Source organism: Poecile atricapillus, chromosome W, assembly GCF_030490865.1.
Source record: "Poecile atricapillus isolate bPoeAtr1 chromosome W, bPoeAtr1.hap1, whole genome shotgun sequence".
NCBI lineage: Eukaryota > Metazoa > Chordata > Aves > Passeriformes > Paridae > Poecile > Poecile atricapillus.
This window is the reverse complement of record NC_081288.1, coordinates 83,455,292-83,482,003: the sequence shown is the minus strand read 5'-3', so window position 1 is coordinate 83,482,003 and position 26,712 is coordinate 83,455,292. Positions and strand designations below refer to the sequence as shown.

Sequence of the window (26,712 nt, the reverse complement as noted above, 5' to 3'; positions counted from 1 at the left end):
TTTTCAGTTCTCACCTGCTCCCGGCGCGGAATGTTACGGCAGCGGCGGCTGCGCGCCTACGAGTAACTCGAACTTCCGCCCCGATTGTCCTTTCTTGATCAACCACCCCTAATGGGCACGTGGAACGAAGAGTGATCAATAAGCGCCGCCCCGCCCCGCCCAGCCGGATCCATCTCTCTTCGCCTCGCGTCTTTTTTTTCTCTTTCCTTATTTTTTTCGGGCCGCGTGCATTCGATTGGCGGCTCAATCCGCCAATCGGAGGCTGGGGTCGGGCCTTGGCAATTGTTGCCCAATCCTAGACCACTGTTTCTCAAGTGACGAATGGCCGAGCCAGTGCTCCGCCTCCCCGCCTACTGCTGTGGGCGGGTCTGGGCAGGAGCCAATGGGTGGGGGGAGGGCAGGCGCCCAGGGAGAGCAACGCTGAGGGAGCAGGGCTGCTGGGCTGCTTGCTAAGGAGGAGGTTGGTTTTGGGGTGGTTTCGACGAGCGGCTCGGCTGCGCTGTGGGAAGGAGTGCCCCGTCGGCGGCGTATGGGCTGACTAGGCCCGGCCTGGCCCCGGCGGAAGACGGGGGCTCCTCCCCACTCCCGCTTCCCCGCACACCTCTTCCCCCTTTGTTTTGGTGGGGCGCTGCTGGCGCTGAGGGTGGCAAACAGACGCGGTGGGCCCCACTGGCGGCGGCGGCTCGGGAAGCTGCCTCTCCTGGCGGAAGGAAACGGGGGGGGGGGGGGGGGGTGGCGGCTTCTGCTGGCTGCTCCCAGGGTCTGCTCCTAGGAAGTAGGGCCGGGGCGGGGAGTGTTGATGTCACCCCCTCCGCCTTTCACACGCCGGAATAGCCCTCGGCGTGGGGTGTTGAAAGGTGGGAAGGGTTGGCCTGCGCTCTCATTGTGTGTATGAGGGGAGGGGGGAAAAAAAGAATATATGCTTTTTTTCTCCTCCCTCTCTTGCCTGGACTTTTTTTCTTACAGAGGTTAGGTGTGCAAGACTTCGTGCCGGGGTGATGGAGAAAGCTAGAAGCAAATTGGAAAGAAGTGTTTAGGATTGCAAGGTTTCACTTCAGCCAGTGCTCTTTTGTGTATTCCAGAACCGTGGAGGTGATATATATACAGTCTACATGAGACATGTATATGCGAATTGATTAGTGATTTTCTTCATGGTATTAGTTTTAGTACTGTGGCTATCCATGCATTGTAAGATGTAAACAAACATCATCTGTTAAGTATGTCATCTACCTAGATAAGCACATGGGAAAAGTTGTGTTGTGATAAATGCAAGTAGTTGGTGTTACTGCAGAGTTCTTTTTTGTAATTTTGTGGAATTCCTATTTGTAATTTTTTTGTAGGAGGTGGAGGGGAAAAGAAAAAGTGTGACACTAGTCTTTTAGTCTTCATTCTGGGGAAATAAAAGATGGCTAAAAAGTGGGTGAGTGAAGAGCTCTTGTGATAATCTTGGAAAGCTGTTGAATTGAACAGCTGGAATTCATACTGCAGCCTAGTCTGATGTATTTTTGTTTGTCTGTCACAGTTTTTGACTAAAAAAAAAAAAACAACGGGGGTGTTGTGCTCTTTTCAAATCCATTGCAAACAAGTGGATAGCATTAAGAAAAAGTTTTGCTTACTGGGTTTACCATCAAATTATTTCTGAAAATAGTGCTAGTGAATGCTGCAACCTGTGTAGGGCTCATGTTATCACAGTTCATGGTTATAAATGAGTCAGATTCCATATGTAACAAGAAGTTTATAATAACAGCTTGTTATGAGACTGCACATAACAGCAAATTTGTCTTTTTTTTAAGTGCTCCTCTTAGCCTGGAGAGCTGTACTTTCAGAATTATTTGTGACATTATTTCTGTGGAGACTGGACTCTCTAGTGACTGATTAGTCTTTGCTCTGTTCTCCAAACTGAAAAAAAAAACCCAAACCAACAAAACCCCCTCTTGTTAAAGTGAAAGGCTTCCCTTAGTCTATATAGCAATATCATTCTTCCTTCCTATGCTTCACTGCAGTGTTGGAGCTTGCATTTTGTGAGTATATTGACTGTGTGTTTGTTCTGAGGTATAGCTTTAAAACTTTAATGTTTACAAACTAGTGAATTAGAGGAGAATGAGAATGTAAGTAAACAGGAGGTTTGTGAAGTCCCCCTGTTTATTTAGCATTATCATGATGAAAGATAGCATTAGTTACAAATGCCTTTAAAAAGAGAAAGAGGAGGGTCTTATTTAAAGTGGCTTAAATTCTAACTCAAAGACAAGTCTAAGCACATATTTAAGAGCATATTGTGATTTTAATAGAGTAACCTGGTAGTTGATTGTTGTTCTGCAGTTGTGTGGGTCAGACTCAGACTACACTGACAGTCACGAAAAGGAATGAGAGTGTTTGAAGATCCAGTTTTCTTTATGGAAGAAGCTGAGTTTGTGTAGAATCTATTTTATTCCACCCAGAAGCTAGATTCATGAACAAAATCAAATAATTACAGTGAATCTCCAAATGAAAGCCCCTTCTGGGTCCTCTGTTTTCCTGTTCTTGATCTTTCAGAAGTGTTGAGCACCAGTTGATATAACTGAGTTTATTTGAGCTCCAAAAAAATCTCTGCTACTAAACACAACTTAAAAGAACTTGTTTCCACCTCTTCAATCCCTTTTCCATAAAAGTACTGTGAGAACAGGCCTGGATAACAAATCTGATCTCTGCTTGAGACTGAAATGAATTCCTATGTTTTGTTTGTATAAAGAACAGTGCACAAAAGTTTTAATTATTATCAGAAGTATTTTTGAGCTTTCAAATGTATTCAGTGCTGCCTTAATGATTGTGCATATAAATGCCCTGTAATTTAAAGCATCCGTTTATGGGCCTGACTTGCTTAGCGAGCTGTAAATTCTGCTTTTCAGATTGGATTTAATGACTTTATGATAAAAGCCATTAACTGATGGTGAAGTGTGCTGAGAGGCAAAAAATACCTAAGCTTACTTTGCCAAAATATTTATAACTGTTGATTTGTTAAACTGAATTGCTGCAGATCATGTGATAGGGATTAGGTTTTTTTGTAATAGAATGGGAAGTACAGGCAGCCCTGTGTTCAGTACTCTGGGCTACTGCAGAAAACCTTCCTAAACATTCCTCTCCACTTTCAATAGAGAAACTGTTACAAACAGTAAGGCATCATTCCATGTGACTTTTTATTATTATGATGGGTGGCAGCCATAAGTGGTCAAGTTAGACCAAGAAGAGACTGTGAGAGAGCTGTTCCTGGGTGTCCTATCAGTTTAGTCTGGGGCTCAAGCTAGATTTAATTACACAGGAACAATATGAGCTTATGCAAAGTGAACTCTGCTTAACAAGGGGGATTGTTTGAGAAATGTTTGTTTGGCCTGTATTGATAGTGATCTTGCATTAACTAATTGTTAAATGCAATTGTTTGGGGTTTAGTGGAGAAGCTGCTAAGCTATACAGATAAAATCTGAAACAAGTACCTAGGTACCTGATAATCAGTTCTGTGAATATTCCTGACCAATTTAGCCCAGGAATATTTATTTTCTAAAATAATGAAGTTGACACTTTGTTACACTTGAAAAATTTTAGTCAAAATTAATGAGGTAAGGGCTTAAGCTGCTGTGGTTTGGAGTGGTGCTTTTGTGGGGCTATTATGGCCTTTTAAGGAGCAATATTATTAGGTTATTCATAACACTAAGTGGAAGAAGTTTGCTGCTTTGCAGAGACAGGTTAATTGGCTGACTAGTTGCAATTTTCCTCATTTGCAATTCTAGGGGAGTTGCTAAAATACCTCAGTCCTATTAGTGATTTCATCAAAGGTTAGTAAAATTAACATCTTTCTTGTGTCTCCAGTTGCATGCAATTTTAGTATACCATGAATAAATGTGTTACATAGAGTGCAATTTTCTAATAGCAATATAGCTTTTCATTACTACATTTCAATGTCATTTGTAGTAGTTCTTAGTAATTTTAAAAAAATCCAACTTCGAAGCTTTCCTAATGTCATGATTGTGCTTATTTTAGTTCTGTGTATGAGAAATATGATTTTTCTCATTTGATTCATAACCAAATTTCATGAAGAGAGTGAGAGGAAAAAAGTCTACTTTCAAAGTAGGTGGGTAATTCTGTTTTCAGTGAGCTATATAAAGGTACTACAATTATCCAGTTTCAAGATGCATTGCAATACTAGACCATAGTATACTTAAAAATTGTGCATATTGAGTCTCTGTAGGCACGTTTGAAATTCTCATTCTAAAGCTGACCCCGAGCAAGAATTTTCCTTGTTCCTGTCCCCCCAGATCCCAAGCAGCCTGCCTCATTGGCTCATGTCCAAGCTCAACCAGGACCTTGGCTTTTTACTCCTTGGATCTTTGGGCTGTGAGCTGGCCAGATGGCGCCCCTTGGGAGGAAGCTCTTCAGAGCCACTCCCCACTGCTGGCCTAATTGGCTGAAAAGTTAAACTGGGAGTTAGATTTGAGGGCATTGCTCAGTAGGGCTGCATTCCCCTTCCTCCAAAGCAAAAAAAACTAAAACCCTAACACCCCAAACCCAGTAAGGGAATACTTGAAGCTGTCCTACTAGGACTGAAATATGAGAGAAGATGAGCACCATCTCATTTTCTTGTGTGGTTGTTTTTCAGAAATGTGTGTATGTAACAGTAGGCTTGGGCTTCTCCAGAATGACAAAACCAGGTGTCTAATATTCATTTGTAGAAAAAGAATTTGCCCTTATGGAATTGCGAAAGGAGGGATTGTGGCTGCAATAAAAGTGAAATGTCTTCTCTTGTCTGTTACGCTGTGTAATTTAACTGGAGTGTATTCTATCTGAAAGGGAAAAAACTGGCTTTGATTTTAGTTTGAAGTTCATGCAGAATTCAGGTTTTCTGCAAGTTGAGATCATTAACATGGAGGAGAACTTTCTCAGATTCCACAGAGAATAAACTGTTTCCTTGGATGGAATAACACAGCCTGAAGGATCGAGAAGCAGACAATAAATTAGTTTTGGTTTTTCTTCTGTTTAATGCAAGATGAAATACTTGTTATATTGTTTTTCTAAGTCTTAATGACTTTGATTTAATATAGGAGACATGCAAGTACTGCATAAGCTATGCCTTTTAAAACTTCAACTCCCACTATTGTTTAACCTAAGGTCTTGATTCTTCCTTAAATAGACTATGCTTCAATTAATGTCACTTTATTGTGAAACCAGTAATATCACAGGGGCACATGTGAAGGGAAAGGGTGGATATACCCTTGTCTTCTGAAAGATCTGAAACATTGTGCAGTTGGTGAAATTGATAAAAAATCTTGTCCAAATTCCAGGAGTAATGAAAAAAAATTGCCTTAAAAATATCCAAAATGGTACTAAATTTGTGAGGAAATGAGCTTGTAGACTCCCAAATACCACTAATTATTTTCCTTGATCTTCTTTCCTTAGGAGCTTAATATCTGTCCTTTTTATTTCAGAATCGCTCTTGCAAATGAAGTTCCTCTAAGACAGAGTTCTTCTAGTAAAACTAAGATCAGATTTCTTTATTTTCAAGTTTAAGATGAATAAGCATGCTGATATGAAATATGTTGCATAAGATTTTAGAATAAATTAGCCAGAAAGCACTTGATACTTTTGGTAGCACCAGTGTGTTTATAGTATGTTCCAGATACTCAGGAAAGGAAAATTTATCTTGAAGATGTTAGTCTGATAGCATGCTGTCTTTAAGGTTTACTTTGTATTTTATGCTTAGTTATTGCTGAGATAATGGGCTTAATATTTAATACTTGTTCCAGAGAACCACAGTAGAATGTAATAAATAGCAGATGACTCAAGCTGTGACTTTAGAAGCTGCCAACTATGACACTTTTTGACACACTATAGAAATGTGTGCATCAAGAGGCAGAAATACTATGGGGGCAGAGATGAAATAAATATCAGCAGAGTTAGGCAGTTTGTAGCTTTTCCAGTATTAATCTGTTTGGAATAACAGCATGTGTTCCATCAGTCTAAAGAAACTCTTGTACCTCTTTGGCTAACAGTGAGTGCACCTTGAGTATTCAAAGCTGCAATTTTAAGGCACAATCCAGAGAATGTGGAAAGGGATAAAACAGTGTAAGTTTTCTGCTATGTATTGCACTGCTGCCTTGATAGTAATAGTTCACCTATAGTTGAGCTCAGAAAGGGGTCTTAAAAATCTCTCTGCAGTCCCTCAGAGTCCCTGTATGTTGGTGTGTTGTAGTGGAAATTTGAAATAGTACATGGGAATTAAAAATTAGATTTGGGCTGTGGTTTTTGGCCTCAGTAGAAGAGAGTGAGCAAAGGAAGAGGCAGTGAAAAGAATGATTGTGAAGCACACAAAAATCCTTAAAAGCAAAGGGTGTAAATGAGTACTCATTTTTTTTGAGATGGTTGATTGTAGACTTCAAGGAAATCACAAAAAACATGGCAAGGAAGAGGGGATATTAGATATTTAGCATGTATTTAATTTGCAGCCAATTTAGCAATGAGGAAATGTTTTTTGTATTGTTGGCAAAGATTATTTTCTGGGTGTGTTTGGGGAAAAAGCATTTTATTTTTTTGGGGGAATGAAGAAAATTACAAGACAAAAGAACTAGAATGTTTTTAGCAAGAGGCTAGTATGAACAGTGCCAGTGTATAAGAGGATGATTCTTTAGGAACAAAGATCAAAACCTATATTACTGTATCAATTTGAAGGCAAAAGTTACAGTTAATTAATTGAAATGGGATTTGCTGCTCAAAAATGAGCTGCAACAGTGAGTCCTAAATCTATTACCATAAACATGGTGTCTGAGACGGGATAGATATTTAGAACACAACACAGGTGTAGGGCTCCTCCTTTTTATTTGAGCTCCTGCCAGATATTCAGCACCAGATATGAACTCTGCCTTCTATGTCCAGTTCCTCATGAGGTGTAGATCTCTGTCTTTGTGCTTTTTATTTAAATTATAATGTTGAGAGCTTTAGGATAATATGACAAAAAAGATAAGTGAGAAGATAACCATAAACTGATATAATTTTTCTGTGGTCTTTAGGTCAAGTCCTTAGGCAGTGTATTTGAGTATTTGTAATTTAATTGAAGTAGTAAAGCTTTCAGGCTTGGCATCTCTCTAGAGGAGCATCCCAAACTGTATGAGCTGTGTTCAGATACTTTCTTTGTGACAAAAGGCTGATAATAGCCCTCCATTTGAGGGAGGGATGTGATTCAAATGTACAGAATCATGAAGCTTGCAGACAAGATGAATACAAACAGTTCTTCAGCAAAGCTTGCAGCGGTAGCGTTGTCCACAAAATTCAGATTTGTTACCTGTTGTGAAACAAGCCAATAATTACACACTCGAGGGAGACATTGATTATTTATTTCAGAGTTGCACAAGCCTGGGTGCTCAGTGGTATTCTACAAATCAAGCATAGCAACTATTAAAAGTTTTTACTATATATACATTTTCGCAAACAAAGGAATTAGTGTTCATTGGCTACAAGTTAGATAGTTCTCTTATTAATTAATATTCTATCTTCTATTGGTTAATGATTCCCTTGCTTCTAATGGTAATTATTCTGCATACTCAGTCTTTCTCTTCTTTTGAGTCAGTGGGTTTCCTGGGTCAGTGGTTCGTGAGTCTGTGGTTGTGCTCTCCCCCTGCCAGAATTACTTTTTACCCAATCGGAGCTGATTCAGCATAGTTGCTGAGTTGGCTTTATTAGTTTCTCCCTTATCTTGGGAGGTCTGCCAAATGTCCTTGTGGCCTGTAAATTCTGCATTCTTTGTGTCCACTATCAGTGGTACATCTTTCTTGCCAAGCTTTATTAACCTCCCCCTAGGTCTGAGATCATTGAAACATGTTGAGCCCTAAACCTTAACAAGGCAAATCTACCAAGAAGTAGTTTGTTTTTGTAACACCTGGACATCACTTAGAGCTTGTTAGTTGCTCCCTGTTTCATGGATTAAATGTCCCTTCTTGTTGATTAGGCTTGAAAGTATATAAAGATCAAAGAACATCCCTTCTTAAGAAAATTTTACATATTCCACATTTTGCAACAGTAGAACAAGAGGCACTTTGTGAAACTAAAACGATGATAAATAGCTAAAAGTAGTTCTTTAAACAGTGAGCCGTTAAATTCTGGTGCAGTCTGCCACGAGGTTGTAGAGACAGGTTCAAAAAGTGGTTAGATGAATTTTTGGGCAGGAGGTACATAAATGGCTGCTAAAGGGAATGGGTAGGCATGTAGCTTTTAATTTACTGCTGTAACAGTTTAAGGTGCTGAAGAATTATGAGAACAGGCTCAGAAAAGAGCCAGGTTCTTGTGCTTTCCTTGAGTAGCATGTCCTTTTGCCACCTTTGGAGATGGAGTGCTAGGCTGGATGTACTCCTGGCAGAGTAGGGTATTTTTTATTAATTTCTTTATTGCTACTTTGCCCTTGCATAATTTGCATTTATCTAAATTGCTCATAATTCAACCTAACCGTGCCTTGCACTTTACACTGTCTCTTCTAGGCTTGGAGCAGTGCTGCTCTCCTGTGAGTAGTCATCACAATTGGCTGAAGTATTAAGATGAATGAAGTCCTTTCCTACTTGTGTCATATTTTCTCTGCTTACCCTTTGAAAGATACAGGGCCACTACTGAAGTAACTTAGTGAAATTCTTATTGATACTTCTGGCAAATCCCTGACATGGCAAAACAGTAGCTAGAAAGAAGCTCATTTAAACCTCCCCAGACTTAGTCTGCAGCTGTGGTATATGTTGTGGGGGTTTTTTGTTGTGTTTTTTTTTTTTTTTTTTTCAATAGATGCTAAGCTGTAATAGTCATTGTAATAAAGAGCTCTTTAAGTGTATCCCTTTGTGGTTTATATTTTTTTAAAGCTACTTTTCACTCGGGTAGCAGATCAAACACTGACAGCTTCTTGAGAAGCTGGATGAGCACACGTCTATAAGGGAACTGGTTAAAGCTAAGTATAGTATCTGGAAATTTACAATTAGTTATATCTGAGCTTAGAGTCTTTTGGAAGTGGGAAAAGAATGATTTTTTTTTTCCTCCTCTGAGTATTTCAAAATAGTGTGAGAGTTCAAATATACAGAAAAACTGAAATGTATGGGGCTTCTAAATTCTTTCCTGCTGCAAGACTTAAATTATTTAAATGTGCATTTGAAGCAGAAAGGCAAATCTTGGATAAAAAAAAAAAGAACACCGGGGAATACAGAAAATGATACATAGATCATTCTTAAAGGAAAGAAGACTGCAAAATTGGACACCTCATGACAAGGAGTATTGTAAAGCTGAAAAATTGGATAAAAGCATTGAGAATATTTAGAGGGTCTGGAAGAATAGGCAATTTACCTTGGTGATGAGACTGTACTGAAGTGTTTTATAAGACTGACAATCAAAGGAGTATTCTGGGGCAATGAAAGGTAAGAATTTTGAAGCTAAACAAGAAATATGTATATTATATCTCAGCAAACTCCATAGATGGGGAGAAAAAATGGTGTCTGGATAAGCAGTGATAGTGGAACTTGGTTGCCCACACCTTTCAACACTGAATTTAATGTTCAAGTATTATACCATCAATTGCTAGTATTTAAAATGGAATCCTTAAAGCAGAAGAGGTTATCTTCTTTGATTTGGTCTTTTTCAATTTCTTGCGTATGCCTCTGGAGGATCTAATGTTGGCCTTGCTCAAATATTGAAGTCTTTATAACACTCAGAGTGACTGCTATTTCCTGTTTCAGAAACCTAGTGTGTGAGTGTTAAAACAGTAGAGGCCATGCAAGCCTTCTGGAGTTACTCAGTGTACTGCATTAGGGGACTAACATGTTTCACTTCCCGGCTTGTGAACAGTTAAGAACATGCGAAAAAGGGAGTGTAAGACTGCCTATTTGGCTTTGCCACCAAAATAAATTATCTAAGTTAAAAGTATATGCCCAGATTTGCATTTCCAGCAAAGCAGTCAATGCTACAATGGCTGCTGAAGGCTGGGACTGGAGTCCTCCATACATATTCCTGTAACTCCCCTGACATCAGCTGGAGTACTTACAGTACTCTGTGTGAGCTGCTGCAACTTGTTTACCTAAAAGGAAACTAACTCAGCAAAAGAGAAAACAAAAACCACCCCTAAATGGATCAGTTTTTACTTGGTTATCTAGCTGAGTCTTTGTGGAAAGGTATTAGTACAGATTCAGAGGTGGTAGTGGTGGTGGTACCACAGGGAAGAAAAGGAGGGCTGTGCTTCCTGTGGCAGGAAGCTGTTGGGTTGGCTTGCCTCCCTATGAAACTATACCCTGAGTGTCCTAGTTAGTGTTTAAATTGAAAATTTCTATGATTCTCTTATTTAGGATAGATTATTTTGAATTGCTTGTATAACATTCCCAGTCTTAATCTTGAGTCCCTGTTAATTGGAACCTCTGTCTCCCAGATCCAAGAAAACTACATTTCTTGCTTCACCTGTGTTTTGAGGTGCTCTCAGAAGCTGGTTTATGGAGGTATAATTTAGTCGAAACTGAAATGTCATGCCTACTGAGTGTTCTGTTTTGCGGAAGTTGAAAAGTTACGATTTAAAGTTACTTGTAGAATATAATCTAGTGTCTATTGACTTGGCTCTCAGTGAAACTGCAAAGATGTGACAAGACATAAATTAGCCATAAATACTGTTGCCTGAAGTATCCCAAATCAACCATGCTCTTTTGCAGATGGGAAACTTCAGTAAGATTAAGTTGGTGTATTTTGGATAGAAGTGAGGTGTGTACCTGTACAGAATGTAGAGACATGTAAGCTGCCTTGAAAGCTCAAATTGAGTAGACTGAATCTAGTGTTAAGTTTTAGCTAAAACAAGGTTTTTTCAGCTGACAACTAATTTATACAGCTTGGAAGTAAGGGAACTTTCTGGAGTTTGTTGCATGGAAATAAGATTGTTTTTTACTTCAATGCCATGCTTCTATCCATAAGACCATTATGTACTTGAGCAATTTCTAACAGCTGTCTGCCTGAAATAATGTGGTTGGTTTGGGGCTTACATTTTAATACATCAAACTAGTCTAATAGAAGCTCCAAAACTAAGATTTTTTTTCTAAATTGCCATAATTTTTATTTTAAATTGTTTGAAGTGCAAGTCGTAGTGAATGTTAAACATAGTCCAACTTTTAGCATATCTTTTAATATTTCATTTCATATAAACATCCTGATCAGGTAGTTGATACTGAAAGGCTATCAAAATTAAAAATGGTCAGTTCTACTACCCATGTATCTGCAAACTTAAGATTTTTAACTATCCTTTAATAAATTTTAAAAGACTTGGTGATTTTGAGCACTGCCAGTTGAGAAGATTAATTATCTGTAAGCCATTAAATTCTAGACTGAAAGATGGGAATAAGCTTATTAGCAGATTTATAAGTGAATTTCAAATTGGTGTCCCCAGTGGAACTAAAGTTGTTAGTTATTTAAAGCATGAAAAACAAGGAGAAAAGGCTTGTGAAATGGCTGGCTGTTGGAAAACTTCTGTCAAGCTGTTGTGACTAAATAACATTTCAAACACAATTTTGCTTGGTAAATTAATTTGGACATGGGCAGAATGTACATATCACTTGTGGAAAATTTTAATAAATTAATAGACCCAGCCAGCCTAGGTGCCAAGCTAGCCTAAAGTTAACCTGTTTTTTTTTTTTTTTTTTTTTTTTCTGGAGTTGATTTAGCCAGGAAAGACTTGAGGAAAAATTAAATGTCCAATCCAACAGTAACCTTAGTCTGTGCTAACTGTTGAAGAGTCTGCAGCAAACTTGCATTTGAATTTTATTGTTGAAGTACCTAACCTTTATGTAGATTTATCTGACTTATTTTAGGATGCAGGATCCTATGGCATTTGGTAATAAAAAGTCCAAAGCAAGGTATTTGTTTCATGTGAAACCTCAGTGCTAATGTCTGTTTTGGTTTGTGTTTTTAGGGATTGGAAGGGAATCTCTAATTTATTGCTTGCTGAGTCTTCTGTCTGGTGAAAGTCATGTCATCCATATTGCCATTCACTCCACCAGTTGTGAAGAGACTTCTGGGATGGAAAAAATCTGCTGGTGGCTCTGGAGGGGCTGCTGGTAGTGAGCAGAATGGTCAGGATGAAAAGTGGTGTGAAAAAGCAGTGAAAAGCTTGGTCAAAAAGCTAAAGAAAACAGGACAGCTGGATGAGCTTGAGAAGGCAATTACCACTCAGAATTGCAGTACAAAATGTGTGACAATTCCAAGGTAAGTGCTGTTGTATTTGAAATTGTTACAACCACTTAGGAAATAAGTAAATGTATGTTTAGGCTATCTGAACAAATGACTAAAAAATCAGTTGCAAGCTTTGATTCTTTACAAATTCTTTAAGACCTATTTTGGTTTTATATAGTGCCTGCTTATAACATGCTTTGTAAAGTTATAATTTCTAATAATATCTTTGTTTCAATTTTCATTGCTACTTAGATTCAAATTCTGTGTATTCTGGTGGTGCCTAGCACAGTTCTTAGTTTATAGCACTGCCTTATGGTTTTATTTAATAACACTGTCTATAATCAGAGGGGCATATTTGAACTTTCATTTTAAAAGTAAGACTAGTTTTTCCTTGGTCAACACTTCAGTCATCTATTTGTTTTCTGTTTTGTCTGGTAATTTCAGTTAAATTGTACAAACTGTGTCTATTCTCCCTTTTGAAGTTTTTATCTTTGGAGGCACACTGTCTGAAGACCATTTTAATTATTTGCTATTGGTTAATGTAAATGCTTTTTTATTTAATAACTTGGAATATTTCTAGAACTGTTCTTCCACTCCTGCTATGTATATACATTTAGGTAAATAACTTGCATTCTATCCCTTTTTCTCAACTTAATTCATAGCAACTGCTGTGCGAGGGGCAAGGGTTATGTTTGTAAGTATAATGTGGTATTTTCCATTCATGTTGTACAGAAATACCTCTAAGGTGCATGTGCAAGTTCATTATGTGCAACACAAGTATCAAATCACTTCACAGGTGTGTTTTTCTATGAAAAAGAGGATCTGGTGACATGGGAATATTTTGGGCATTTAGTGCCTTGACACTTAAAATAATTTCTGGGGGAGAGAAACCACATGTGGTTTATGATTATTATTATGATTATTATTATGATTTATTAGCACATTCATCCCAACTACTTTTAAACTTTGTATTAATCATAGCATAAACTAGGTTTGACTGGTGTCACTAATGATTTCTATATATCAAATATGTTATAGCTCTTACAATGGTTCTAGTGTTCTCTTTTAGATTTGACACAGCTGTTTGGGAAAATCATGAGTATACTCTGAATAAATGACTACTTTGTGTTTTCTCTTTTCTATCCACCTTTTGTTTCTAATGCTGCCCTCTGCTTGTATTTTCTTCCCTAGAGCAGTTCCAAAATTCTCTGGGTTTCCCTTCTGCTTTCTTCCTTTTGCTGGCTGGAAAACAATCGGAAATAAAATATTAGCTCTTTCTTGTCTTGGTGTATATCAGTAGACTAAGATTGGAACCTGTAGGGGTATGTATTTCTCGACTTGACATAAGATGACTCTATGTATTTAGCAAGTCTTTACCATGAAAAAGACAAAATGCTTTAATTGTGAGGTGCTTCATATGACAGAAGCTAAATATCCCATATAGAGATTCACTTGATACAAAATGTGTATCTATCTTCTAGAGCTCTCCTGCAAGGGTACTGGGGCAGTAAATATTGGTATTTGAGAAGAACAGTTGTCTAATTTTTCTAGAGGATACAAACTATGCTAATATATCGTTTTCCTAGTGTACATTGAGTATGTTCTTCTGCTTGCCTGACCTTTTGTGTGACATACTAAATAATTCTTTAAAACAGAATACAAAGCTGTGATACTCTGTATAGCCTCCATGTTGTGACCAGCAGTTCTTGCTGGGCTGTGATATACTGTTCTCATCTATCTTCCAGTAAGCTGTAAGAAGTACTGGACCTAGGTTTTACTTTTCTTAACTACCTTAGGAGTAAGCTAGTAGCTAGAGAGCTCTTGAAGTGATGTTGGCAATTGTACAAGGTTTAATTTTAAACTAAGAAATGGCTTTGGTATTAAGGAGTGAGATTATATCAGGGTTGCCAGAATTCTTGAGTTTCATTGTTAGGTTTTGGACTATTGATATTATTTCACTTTGATAGCAGGAGTCTGGGTTCCCAGGAAATAACAAATGTCAACTCAGTACTGTAATGACTTCTGGAGATTCTTGTTCTTGGATTTAGTAAGTTAACACTGCTGATTGAGACCTATTTAATGAATGTCTTAAAGATCTGCAGATCAGTCAGGATAAATAATAAAATGCTGAATTTGGAACTTTTTTCCTTCCTAGTCAACAGAAAGTTTGAGGTGCCAAGATGCTGTGATGTAGTTGTGATGTGGCAGCTGGGCTAACTTTCCAAACCTTGTTTTGCTTGGGGAGGGGTATTTTTGGTTTTGTGTGGGTTTTTTGAACTTCCTTTAGATTTACTTACTAATACTCAGTGTAGATATTGACAAATGTGGGATGTTCCTGTTTTCCCCTGTTGCATTATTTCCTCAACAGAAGTTTCTTTTGTGATTTCACAAATTTCTGGTCCCCTTGGAGATTTCCAGAGAGTTTGATACAGTACTTAATTCCAGTATACTTTTTCATCATTGAAACCTAAAGCAACTAAACACCTACAAGCCTTTTTTTAAAAACTGAGAGGAGCTTGGACAAAGGTTGTATTAAATTGCCTCTTCAGAAATCTGCGTTTTATATATTACTGTATGTCATTGATAATTCTGTTGAATTAGGATTGCTCTGTTCCTATGCTGTTTGTCAAGATGACTACATACTGAGGCTGTTACTGTGTGCTATGCAAAAGCCGCTCATGTGGTAATTAACAGAACTTCTTATTCAGACTAATAGAGGTTCTGAGAAAGCAGAAGCAAACAGATGGAGTGGGTGTTGGCATTGCACAGCAGGGATGCTTAGCTCTTCATAAGTGGGTCAGTAATCTAGAGCAGAGGCTAAATAAGTACAGAGGACCTTTTGACACTAGCCCTCTAAGTAATTTGTAGTTATCTTGCTGAATCCTCCCAACAAGCCAGTGGGATTTTAATCATATAATCCCTGAGTATCTTGAAACTAAATGTTGGCATGTGAGTTCACCATTTATATGAGTCTTCTAATGGAGCAGTTTCTTCCTTATTATCATGGATTGTTCTGTTGAAATAGAATCACAGAATCATAGAATGGTTTGAGTTGGAAGCGACCTTAATGATGACCTAGTTTGAACCTCCCTGACATGGGCAGGGATACCTTCCACGAACTAAGCAAGATTGCTCAAAGCCCTGTCCATAAATATTTTGTAATTAGTGGTAGCTGAAATCCAAGCCTTTAACAAACCAAACCATGCCGCATAGTGAATAGTCAAATGGCATATTCACAGTCTATCTTTATTATTTAAAAGTTCTTTCAGTGATGACAGTACAGAGTATAGGAATCCAAAGCAGGCAAACAAATAGCTAGTTTCATCATCTCGGTATTTTGGTGTGATCAGCTGTGAGGCTTTTCTGTCATTAAAAGAGTATAGATATACTTCATGCCTTCTTGCTTCTTTTAAATAGACTTGCCAAATGCAGTTGCTTTTGTAAAATGCCTGATAACATACAACTAATAAGAGTTTAGTTGGGGCAGGTTTGGGATAATGTTGGCCTGGAATGTTGTAGCTCCTATGCTTTTAAAACTGAAAAAAAATTAGTCGAAGGGAAGCATTGAGTTTAGACTCCATGATGTCCTGTGTTCCTCTAGAGCATACGTCTGAAACCTAGTGCAGAACTGACTGTGTCCTTCCTGAGCTGTAACTGGGTACATCCATATCACAGGTTGAGTTCTGCTTCCATGCAAACATTTGTATAATGTGATGACTGTATTAGGGATTTATTTTATATGAAGTATTACTACTAAAACTGCAGAATCTGGTGAAAGTTCATCAAACATGTGAAAGCAAGACCATTTTACATGGTCAAGATTTTCTAAAGAAATTATGAATTTCTCTAGTATACTAATGTTATTCCTTTGCTTGCTTGTCCTGCAGCCCTTTTTTTCATTCCCTGCAGTGAGTTGGCACTAAGGATAAGCAGCCTAGGCATAGCTTATGGTACATGTTAAAATTGTTTTCTGAATGCTCACTCTCTTTATTAGTTAATATGAGCCTCCATACATGGAACTTTAATGCTGATCACAGCGTCTACAAAGGAGTTAACAGCAGAAGTAAATTAGGCAAAGATGGGAAAACTTGGAACTGCTGTTTCAGAACAAAAAAATTTTAAAAAATTATAACATTTTGACGCCTTTTCTTCTCATAACTGAAAAAAAAAAATAAATTCTAATTTAGGTGTATAGGGCACAGTTTTTCTTGAATATAACCTGTGCTACTTGTTACCATGTTTTCTTTAATTCCTTGGGAATATTTATCAGTGTTACAGATGAGCAATGCGATAGTTGGCTCTCACAATTAAGGAATTACTATTATGTGTATGTTAAGAGAAGTTTTATTCATGTATAGTTATGTTATTGTGATATGTCCTCCCATAGTCCTCTTTCCCCTCCCCCTTGTATTGTTGTCATGCATGGCCTTGGTAGGGGCATTTGTGGAGGGCTGGCTTGTTACTATGGCAACATCTGACCTCCAATCAAGATGTAAGACAGTGATCTCCACCAATAGATGGCAAAGAAGGAGTTGATTGACAGGACTTTGGGAGGGGCTAGGAGTATAAAAGGCAAAGCATCCATTTTGTAGACTAGCATGTGGCTGCTGGTCACAGAGACTCCTAGCACTACTCTTTCTCCTTATTCAGTCTTTTGTTGTATTTTGTTAAGGTTTAATAAACCTTTAAAATTTTAAAAGTGAGCATTGTTTCTCACATCAGGAAAGTGATCACATAGCTGCAGGCAATAACCTAGTTTTAGGGATGCTTTTGATCACCAGTAGGGCAGAGGTGTCAAGCTAATGTGGCTTTTAGAATAGTTTGTTTTCAAGTTTTAATATCGTTCCCCAAAATAGGTTGCTTCAGAGTATAGCAATACAGGTTAAAGCCATAGGAAACGGATGGTTTCAACAATTACACTGGGAGGAAGGGAAAGTTCCTCTGGAAACTGTTTTAGGAGAGTTCCCAACATCTGCTGCTAAGCTATGAGTGCGTTAGGTGAGGGGACAACAGCAGGCAGTTGGATTGACACAGTAGATCCTAAAATAACATTGCTATCCAGACAGAGGTGAAGTCTATTTTCCCAGAAGCAGAACTTGGCACTGCCTGCTAGTTTGTAGCAGAGCTAATTCACTATTCAAGTTGGGGATGGACATTGATTCTTAATCATAGCTCACAAGTTGAGAGTTGCTATGTATGAAGAACGTTCTCATGGCATATACCATATCTCAGTCTGGATGCATTCACTTAGCTGTAAATTGGTTCTGTGAATTTTTGAAGACCATAGTTGAACATCTTAAGCTTTCTAAAACAAGTATAGTTATTTAAACAGTGCATCAGAATATACTATTTTTATTGCTGAGGTTACAAGAAGAATGTGCTTGTAAATAGTTTGTTTATAAACTGACTCCTTTTTATGACAGGATTACTGAGGATGAAACAGAGCTCCCTGTGATTTTTCTCTTATTGAAATTTCAATTTAAATGCTTTAGAAGAAAGCCAGAGAGATCTTTCCTGGAAATATGGCAAGAGATAGTTGATATTTTGGGGAGTGTTGGCCAAAATAAGCTTCAAAATCCCCTCATCATCCTTATGATAGCTGGTGCTGTGAAGACTTTGTCTGTGTTAACTGGAAATGTATAGCAGGAGGATCAAATTGTCCTTCCTTTTCTCAGTTCTGTAATTATGGTGGGAGTTCAACTTTGTCTCTATGTTCTCTGTAAAAGACTAAAGAAAGTTCTTGGTGCTTTCTAAGTGTGTTGCACCAGGCTTTGGTTTCCACAGGGCAGTAAGGACAGAGTGATGGTGTGCTTTGCAGTAGCTTCCTGTTGTGTGTGACATGTCTTCATCTTGGAGTTGGCCTTATGTGTATGTACTCCTATGGCAGCTTACTGTGTAACTTCCTGACTTCCTCTGGCCCTAATTACATATGTGTAAAATGACATATTCAAACTCTAGGTTGCAGAATATTTTTTAGATGCTATATGAACATACAATGGGAAATAAAAATTCATGTCAGGTTTGATTTCAAGTCTCTATGAAACTTAATTTCTAAGCTTGATATTAGCAATCAATAAGACAGTGTTATGAGATTTCCTGCATCTGTTTGCAAACTACTCTTATGCATTTCTTTTAACTAAAAAACTGTCTTAAAAATCAATTTAGTTCATGTTTCATTACCAAATTAAACTTAAAAATGAGAACTGGTGGTCACTCACAAATTTCTCAAATTCTTTTGAGCTGGTGAAAAAAAAACAATCTGTTCAGACAAACTAACCACATGGAAATATCACCTTTTCTGGCATTAGTATTCCCGATTTGTTATTTTTTTTTAAAATGCTTATTCAGGGAAGGAGTTAGATAACTAACTGTATGTCTGTGGTGCTTGTCTTTAGAAACAGACTTGAAAAAATTCCTTTTTGAAGCCTTTTGTGAAAACAGTAATTTCTTAGTAAAAAGCATTTTTTAGTAAAATTTTTTTGTGAACTGGTCAACAGTCTTGAGGTCCTTGTTCATAGAGAGGAGACATCATGGATGGGGGTGTAGCAGAGTGCAGTGAATGGTCGAAGCAGAACAAGCTAAGAAGTTAAATTTTGTTTTTCCCTTAACCCTTTCTACATAACTTCCACATTATAGCCTAAAGTTAAATGGTTTGCTTTCTCCTATTTGTTTCATAGTTTCAGTGTATTTCATATGTAGTGTAGGATGCAGGATTTTTAATAGCATATTTTTCTTCTACCAACACTTCCTACTTGAACGGCTGATAAGCAGCAGGACCCTTCTGATATATTCTGATATATCTCCCTCTCTCTGGGGAGACATTATAGCAACTTTCCAGTACCTCAAGGGGCTACATGGGAGCTGGAGAGAGACCTTGGACAAGGGCATGGAGTGATAGAGCAAGAGGGAATGGCTTCAAACTGACAGAGGGTGGGGTTAGATTAGATATTGGAAAGAAATTCTTGACTGTGAGGGTAATGAGGCACTGGCACAGGTTGCCCAGAGAAGTTGTGTCTGCACCCTCACTGTAAGTGTTCAAGGCCAGGTTGGATAGGGCTTTGAGCAACCTGGTCTAGTGAAAGGTGTCCCTGCCCATGGCAGGGGGGGTTGGGGCTAGATGGCCTTAAGGTCCTTTTCAACCCAAGTAATTTTGATATCTATATACAGAAAAATGTATGTGCATCAGTGTCATGGTTTTAAAGCAGTAACTAAAAAAATTACTTATTTCCTGCTGTGAGATATGGATTAGAACAAGAGCAAAACAGGATTAAAACTTAAAAAAGAATAAAGAAGGTTTATTAACAAACTACAAGAATAAGAACACCAGAATAAACTTTCAGAAAACCCTTTTTATCCCCTACTACCCACCATTCCTTTGTTCACATGACAACATAGAGACAAAAACTTTGGAACTTTGGTGGTTAAAACAGTCCCAATTCCTGCTACAGTCTTTTCATCAGTCTTTGTAGAGAAACAGAAGTCTCCTTCTGCTAATCTATGGAGTTTTTCACAAGAAAACTATTTCTGTTATAGTTTTCTATTGCCCTGATGCCAGCTGCCTGGAAATCTGTCATCAGATTTTCTCCTCCCATTTCACATCACTCTGAGGTGTGTATGGGCCATGAGTCTAGGGATGTCATTTTAAGGATGAGTTATTCAAAGGCAAAAGTTCTCTTCATCTGTTTCTGTGAGCTTCCCTGGAAACAGTTTTCTCATTGGCTCTCAAGGCCTCAAATCTTCAACTATTACTCTATTCCACTCTGTTCCAGCACCTCACTGTATCACAATTACTCCACCTTTTGCTCAAAATCCAAACTTTGAACACTCTATTCCTCCCTATATACTCTGTCATGAATTAAAGGAGTTTTTTCAAGACCCTATTGTTCATCTCCATAGCCTTAACAGAAAAATATTTCAGCTTATAAAGCATCTCCCTATTCTCTACCTTTTCTGAAGCTTAATTCTTTTCTTTACTGTCTCTGATAGTTTATAAAGGCTCTTTACATGTTGATTACTCTCTTTTTCTCTCTCTGGATAAAAGGATTAATCTGCAAGTCTCATCTGGGTAATGAAAGGGTTAAAATCTTGCCCAGGCTTTGTAGATGGTTCTGTGATCTCTGCCAGAGCAGGAGCTGGAGCTGTCTTTGATAAAAGATTCTTCATGGCTGCTCTGGAGAGTGTGGTCGCTGTCTCAGCCTGCCGCAGGTCAAGAGCTTTTTTTTTTCCTTTCTTTACTCGGCAGTCTCTGGTGAATTCCGTCACGGCAAAAACTGCAGCCGAGCCAGGGACCGGCCTGGCCCGGCCAGAGCCCAGGGCAAGCCCCGCAGGCCCTTATCTCCCGGCCGGGAGCCGCTGGGCCCAGCCCAGCCCCAACCCGGGCCTCATGGCCTGGGCAGGGAACAGGAGGCTAGCCAGAGCTCTGTTACCTTTCACAGCCAAGAAACAAAGAGGACAAGAGTGCTCTGACTTTACACCTTAAGGAGGTGTTCACAGGTTGACTTAACTTTTTAATGGTCAAAACTGCTGTCAATTCTTAGAAATGACTGATAATTGGTCAGGAGGAAAGACTCCCATCAGCCACCCGCAGCTTCAACTTCCTTAGCTCCCAAAGCTATCTTAAAGGTAAAGCCACCTCATGACAATCAGTAGGGCACTGCCCAGACACTGTGTATTACAGCAGTTAGGGCCTTGCAAATCAGTCATTCTTTAGAAGATTAATTTGAAGATTTAAGTTTTCTAGCCTTCTAACAGTGTTGATTGAAGTTAAAAATAGCAATTGTGTTTAAGTGTAATTGAATTTTAATTATAAATACTAAAATATAGCTGATAACTTGGTTTGTTGCACAGCTCGTGATGAGGACTGAATTCTATAACTAAGGTTAAGCTTTAGTGTAGACATAGTTCAGGTTACAGCATCTTATAATGATGTCATCCTGAAAAAGGAAGTCTTAGAGTATTAAAGATACTTAGGGCTACCAGTTTTAAACTTGCACAATTCAGGTAGCCATGTGACTTAGCCACATAATTTGTTAGAGTTGGTGTGCCAAGCAGAAAGTACCAGCATGTCTTTTGAGGTAGGTCAACATGTAAGAATATAAATGTACAAGATACTTAGCCAATAGCAAAATGCTGTATAGTTCAAAGGAGCTTGTCTCTCAAGTCAGGAGGAAAAAAAGCCATTGAATTTTGGAGACTATATTGTATACTAACTGGAGCACTGGATAAAGGCTCAGGGGATGTGGATTCTGGCCTTGTCTCTGCTGCTTTTTCTCAGGTAACCTTACAAGTTTTTAATTTGCTGACATTTTCCAGTCTATAAATTGAAATGATTTTCTATAAGGCGTATGATAATGCAATTTCTTCACCTCAGTGATATAAGCTGTATTATTTATTTAGGCAATAAGTTTAAGGTATTATTCCCATTGGAGTATCAGTGATGTGGAAAGCAAGTTTATGGGTGAAAATATGTTGGAATTTGTGCAAGTTCAAGTTACTGTTGCTCCTCATGAGGATTGTCTTAATAGTAAGCAAGAAGAATCAGAATCAAAAAGAAGTGTTAAAGCTTGCTTGATTTTTATATGTCATTTATTGTTTGTCAGATTAACAACTGATGCTAGGACTGTTGAGTTTTAAGCAAATGAAAAAGAGATACTTGTGATTACTTTAATGACTTACCTGCTCAGTGAATCCTGGTATAAAGCTCTAACTTGTTAGAATAATATCTGTATCTGGCACTTCATGCTGTCATTAAGAAGATGTATTAGTCACTCAAGAAAAATGTTGACTGTGCTTTATTGTCAATACCAAGCCCCAAATTGTCTCATAAATAGTACTTATTTTCCCTCCAGTAATGAAATGAAGGCCATAGTTGGCTTCAGTCAATTTTAAACTATTCCCTGGTTTACTGTGGTAATTTGCCTTTATATCAGGCCAGCTATTCAGTGTGACAAAGATTCATTTCCTCATTATATTTTTCTTCTGTAGAAGTTACCCAATTTAGTTTACTTGGTACTGTAACAAAACACCTGAGTGCTGTTTTTACTGGTGTGAGTATTTTATGACAACCAGAGCAATTTTACAGAAAACAACCCTTCCTGGTTGTATTGCTCAGGCAGTTAGCTTACAAAGATTTTCTAGGATAAACAACATACTACAGTTCTTTTACTGCTGCAGCTTTGAACACAAATAGCTAGTTAATAGGCTCCCTTACTGATTTAATCCTGCTTGTAATCTATACTTGCTATTTTAATAAAAAGTACCTTCCCATGTCTTGTTTAATACTTGTTTAACGATTCCATAAATTGTGGCTTTTTATTCTGAAATCTACAAGCAAATTTTAGTAGGTCAGGAATTGAAAATTTTCACTTAGAATTTTCCTGTAATTGTAGATAAACTGACCATTTCTTTGGATGCTTGGGTTGCCTTTTCTTGGGTATTGGATGGAGAAAAGCCTGATGCAGAAGAAGCTGTTGCTGCTGGACACGAAATGAGTCACACGGACACATCTCGAGGTGTGGTGAAGGAAGGAGAGAGATATACTTTTTCTCTCAGAATTTATAGGTTTCTGACCACAGCCAGGGATTGGATAATCAGGATAACACCTTCCCAACCATACTGGCCGTGAGAGATGTCCATCAAAAGATGTGTATCAGAAAGAATATATACATATCTATGTTTACAATTACTGTCCTGGGAAAGTCTTTAGCAACTATGTCAACCAGATCGAAAAACTGAGTTTTCAGGGTGACATGTCACCCTTTTTGTTTTTTAAAAAAAGAAAAAGAAAAGAAAATGAACAAAGAAGCTAACAACATTCTAAACAATCAAAAGGAAAAATAATAGGAAAAATAAACAATGCTTCATACAATCAGAAGGCTGTAATTTCAGGGTGAAATCTCACCCTTTTGTTATTACAAAAAAAATAAAAGTGAAAATGTGTCTAGCATCAACACCTGCTTGTGGATGGGCCATTGGGGTGATCACCCACGTCATCCGCATCCGAGTTATCATCCAATGGCCTATCCATTCGATGACTCTCAATTTGGTCACGGAGGCGGAATCTGTGACCAAATTGAAAGGTGCCTGGGAAAACTTCTGAAATGCCATGACAGCAGCCCGTAATTCCACCAATTGGGCTGACCCAACCTCCCGACTCTCCAAAACCTGCCACTCAGATCCATCCTTCCAGGTAGCAATGACCTTTCCAGTCCTCCCTGAACCATCAGTAAAGGCAGTGGATCCTTGCACAGGCTCCTGACTATGTTTGGGCCACAAAGAAAGGTCAGTGAAGTTTGCCACTGGCAATAGCTTGTGACTGGGCAGATGATAGGTGATCTGCCCAGAAAAATTCTCCAGAGCACTTTGCATGGAAATAGTGTTCGCAAAGCTCCAAAGTCCTCCCGTGGTACCGGGAGCATAATCTTTGCAGGATCCACATCCCTCAATTGCAAACACCGTTGCGGCATTTGATTATCAAAATGGGCTATCAGCTCAAACAGTGAAGTTGCCATCTTCTGCAGCTGATGGGGCAGGAAAACCTATTCCAGGACATGCAAGGGATCGGACCACTCATCATTCCATTGGCCAATGATACCTGTGGGATGTAAATCTGGAGTGGTAATGAAAACAGCAACATCAATGGAAGGGTCAATGCGATAAACCTGACGAGCAGAAACTGCTCGCCGAACCTCCTCCAGCACCTGTTGTGCCTCTGGGGTCAGTGTCTGAGGTGACTTTAAATCAGAGTCTCCCTTTAACAGACCAAACAAGGGAGACAGTTGTATCATGGTCAGTCCAAATAGGGACGCAACCATGTAACGACACCTACCAATTTCTGGACATCATTCAGTGTCTTCACTGAATGCACAAATTGCACCTCTTGATGTTGGACTCGCTTGCTGCATCTTGTCTCACGGAGTCCCCCAAGACAGGGCCAGGCACCTTGCCAGAAGACCCCACAACAGCATCTGGCGCCACAGCCGCTGTAACACCAGCAGAACCAGAGGACCCATCCCCGCTGTCCAGGGGGCTGTGCCCAGAATCACAGCCAGCTACCTCATCAACCTTAGCCTTCACAGTGCCCCAAAATTGTGCCTTATCCTGCGGCTGCACAGTCATCTGACAGGGGGGCAAAGTCCACAGGCCAGCCCGAGAGGCTCCTGCAGCCTGGGACCCTTTTCCTGTGGAGGCCACCGGCTTTGCCCCCACGGCATCACCCCCCGAGCCAATTGTAAACAGCGCAGGACCCCAATCCGCCGCAGCCATAGGAGGCGGAAGGGGTGCCCCCTCTCTAGCCGCAGGCTTGGGCAAAGTCCAGGAACCTGAGGTGGGGTGGGGTGGAGCCAGCTCGCTGTGGCCCACCCCCAGTGCAGGGAGGGACCAAGGCACAGGTAAAGAAGCTGGCCCGGCGTTCGCACCACTTGCAGCACCCGTCCCCACGCCCCACAAATCCGGGGCGGGAGGAGCAGCGCTCGGAATCGCCCCTAACAGAGTTTCCTTGGGGGCGCAAAACCCAAGAATCGGTGCCGGCCGCTCTGTGCGGAGCAGCGCCGAGCCCTCCTCCACTGGAACAGCATGTGTGTGCGCGGCCACCAGCACGGAGCTTGGGCCCGTCCTGTCCCCCATCGCGGGGTACGGCACAGCCCAGCCACAACAGGGACATGGGACCGTCCCCGACGCCTCCCTCAGGGGCCGCACTGCCCCCCGTTCAGGCAGCCCCTCATCAGTCTGCACCGGGAAGGCACACAAAGGCGGCGACCCTGCCCCAGGCTTATGCAGCTGGGATGCCGGGCGAGGCGGGGTCATACCCATCAGCTCTGCGGTGCCCCCGACGGCCTGCTGGCCGGGATCCAACCCACCGGGGCTCCCGGCAACCTTGGGGGAGCTGACCTCGGAACCCGAGACACAGCTGCCCCCCGGCTCCGTGTCACCGGGGGAGAGGGAGAGCTCCGCCCTGCTCCCACAACTGGAGTCAGAGCCATCCCTCTCATCCAGGTTGGAGAAAGCGGCTACCGATCCGGCAGAAGGGGATGCGCAGCTGTTCAGAGTGCGGTCACACTGCCACCAGATCTGCAGCAGCAGGGCTAGGTGGGAGTCGTAAGCCACTACCATAGCCCAGATCAGGCAATTGCCTAACGTGTCTCTAACCGGCTTCGAAAAAAATGCTTCAACCACAGGAAAAAAACCTTCAGCTCTCCCATAAGCATACAACCGCTGAAAGTCAGCATCCAAAACATCAATCCATTTCTAATCAAAGACAGCACGCCACACCCCCAGAACCAGGGCCTCTGCAGTAGAAATCCCAAAAGCAGCTATGGCCCAGGGCCAGAGAGTGCCCTACAACCGTCACCTGCAACACACATTGGGGGTCACCAGATGTTGCTGCTGGATACGAAATGAGTCACCTGGATACAGCTCGAGGTGTGGTGAAGTTAGGAGAGAGATTTCTTTTTTCTCTCAGAATTTATAGGTTTCTGACCACGGCCAGGGATTGGATAGTCAGGATAACACCTTCCCAACCATACTGGCTGTGAGAGATCTCCATCGAATATATACATATCTATGTTTACAGTTACAGTCCTGGGAAAGTCTTTAGCAACTATGTCAACCAGATTGAAAAACTGAGTTTTCAGGGCAACAAGAAACATACTCTAGGTTTTGCTTAAATGTGCAATTTTAAAGTTACTGTTTAGTTGAACTGGCAAATTACATCCCAGAGCTGGTCTTCACTTCCTCTTAGTTTTGTGGGAGGGTACAAATCATGTTCCTCTGGTATTTGAAATAATTGTACCTCATGCTGTAGTTTCACAATTTTGTACAGGAAGAAAGGCTGACAACTGGCATGGAATCCTGCCACTTTGTGCCATGGAAAGTTGTGTTTGAAACAATGTTTGATTCTCAGGTGTTTGGTTGAAGTCTTTTTCCATTTAATAGATAACTCAAATGTTGATTTCATGGACTCCAACTACGTTTTGCAAGATTGGCTTGTGAACCTTGTTGTATTAGTGTAAGACTACAGCAGTGCAGCCTCTAATCTGTTGCTCTATTGGGAACAGCGAAAAGAATGACACAGACTCTCTTGTGAGTTGAACAGGAGAGTTCCTCCAAGGTTTATTACCTCAGATCTTCTTTTATAGACCAATATGTGAGAGTACAGAAAGGTAAAACTCTTATTGGTTAGTAAACTAGCACATCACCATCATTGGTCAGTGGGGTACACCACCCCTTGACCTTCTCTTGCAAGAAAACAAGAAACTGACAAAAAGCACCTGCAAGGCTGTCTTCTATCTCTGAGGATTGTTTTAATTCCTCCTTATGATTTCCCAGGCCACTTTCTCAGGTGAGATTGAGAATATTATGCGGCCTGCTTTTCCACAAGCACTGTGCTCCCTGCTTTTGCTCATATTTAGCATCCATACTAATCACCAAAGCTTATTGATTATTCTTTACTGTCTTTCTGTAATAAATCTCTTCTGTGATGGGGGGGGGGGGGGAACTTGAATATAAACATAACAGCCATATCATGGA

General features: G+C 39.9%; 2 protein-coding genes across 2 annotated transcripts in view; one reads left to right on the top strand and one right to left on the bottom strand.

The window, feature by feature from the left end:
* Nucleotides 1-390: 390 nt before the first annotated feature.
* Nucleotides 391-26,712, top strand: part of LOC131592502 (mothers against decapentaplegic homolog 2-like) — a 102,157-nt gene continuing 75,835 nt past the window's right edge. Inside the window, exons 1-2 of the mRNA XM_058864052.1 lie at nt 391-460; nt 11,927-12,219. Of these exons, the coding sequence (XP_058720035.1) occupies nt 11,984-12,219 (236 nt within the window). The 5' untranslated portion in view covers nt 391-460; nt 11,927-11,983. The remainder of the gene's footprint in view (nt 461-11,926; nt 12,220-26,712) is intronic.
* The window catches only part of LOC131592506 (skin secretory protein xP2-like), a 120,779-nt gene continuing 115,532 nt past the window's right edge, over nt 21,466-26,712 (bottom strand). The window contains exon 2 of the mRNA XM_058864068.1: nt 21,466-26,515. Coding sequence (XP_058720051.1) covers nt 24,040-25,296 — 1,257 coding nt within the window. The 5' untranslated portion in view covers nt 25,297-26,515 and the 3' untranslated portion in view covers nt 21,466-24,039. The remainder of the gene's footprint in view (nt 26,516-26,712) is intronic.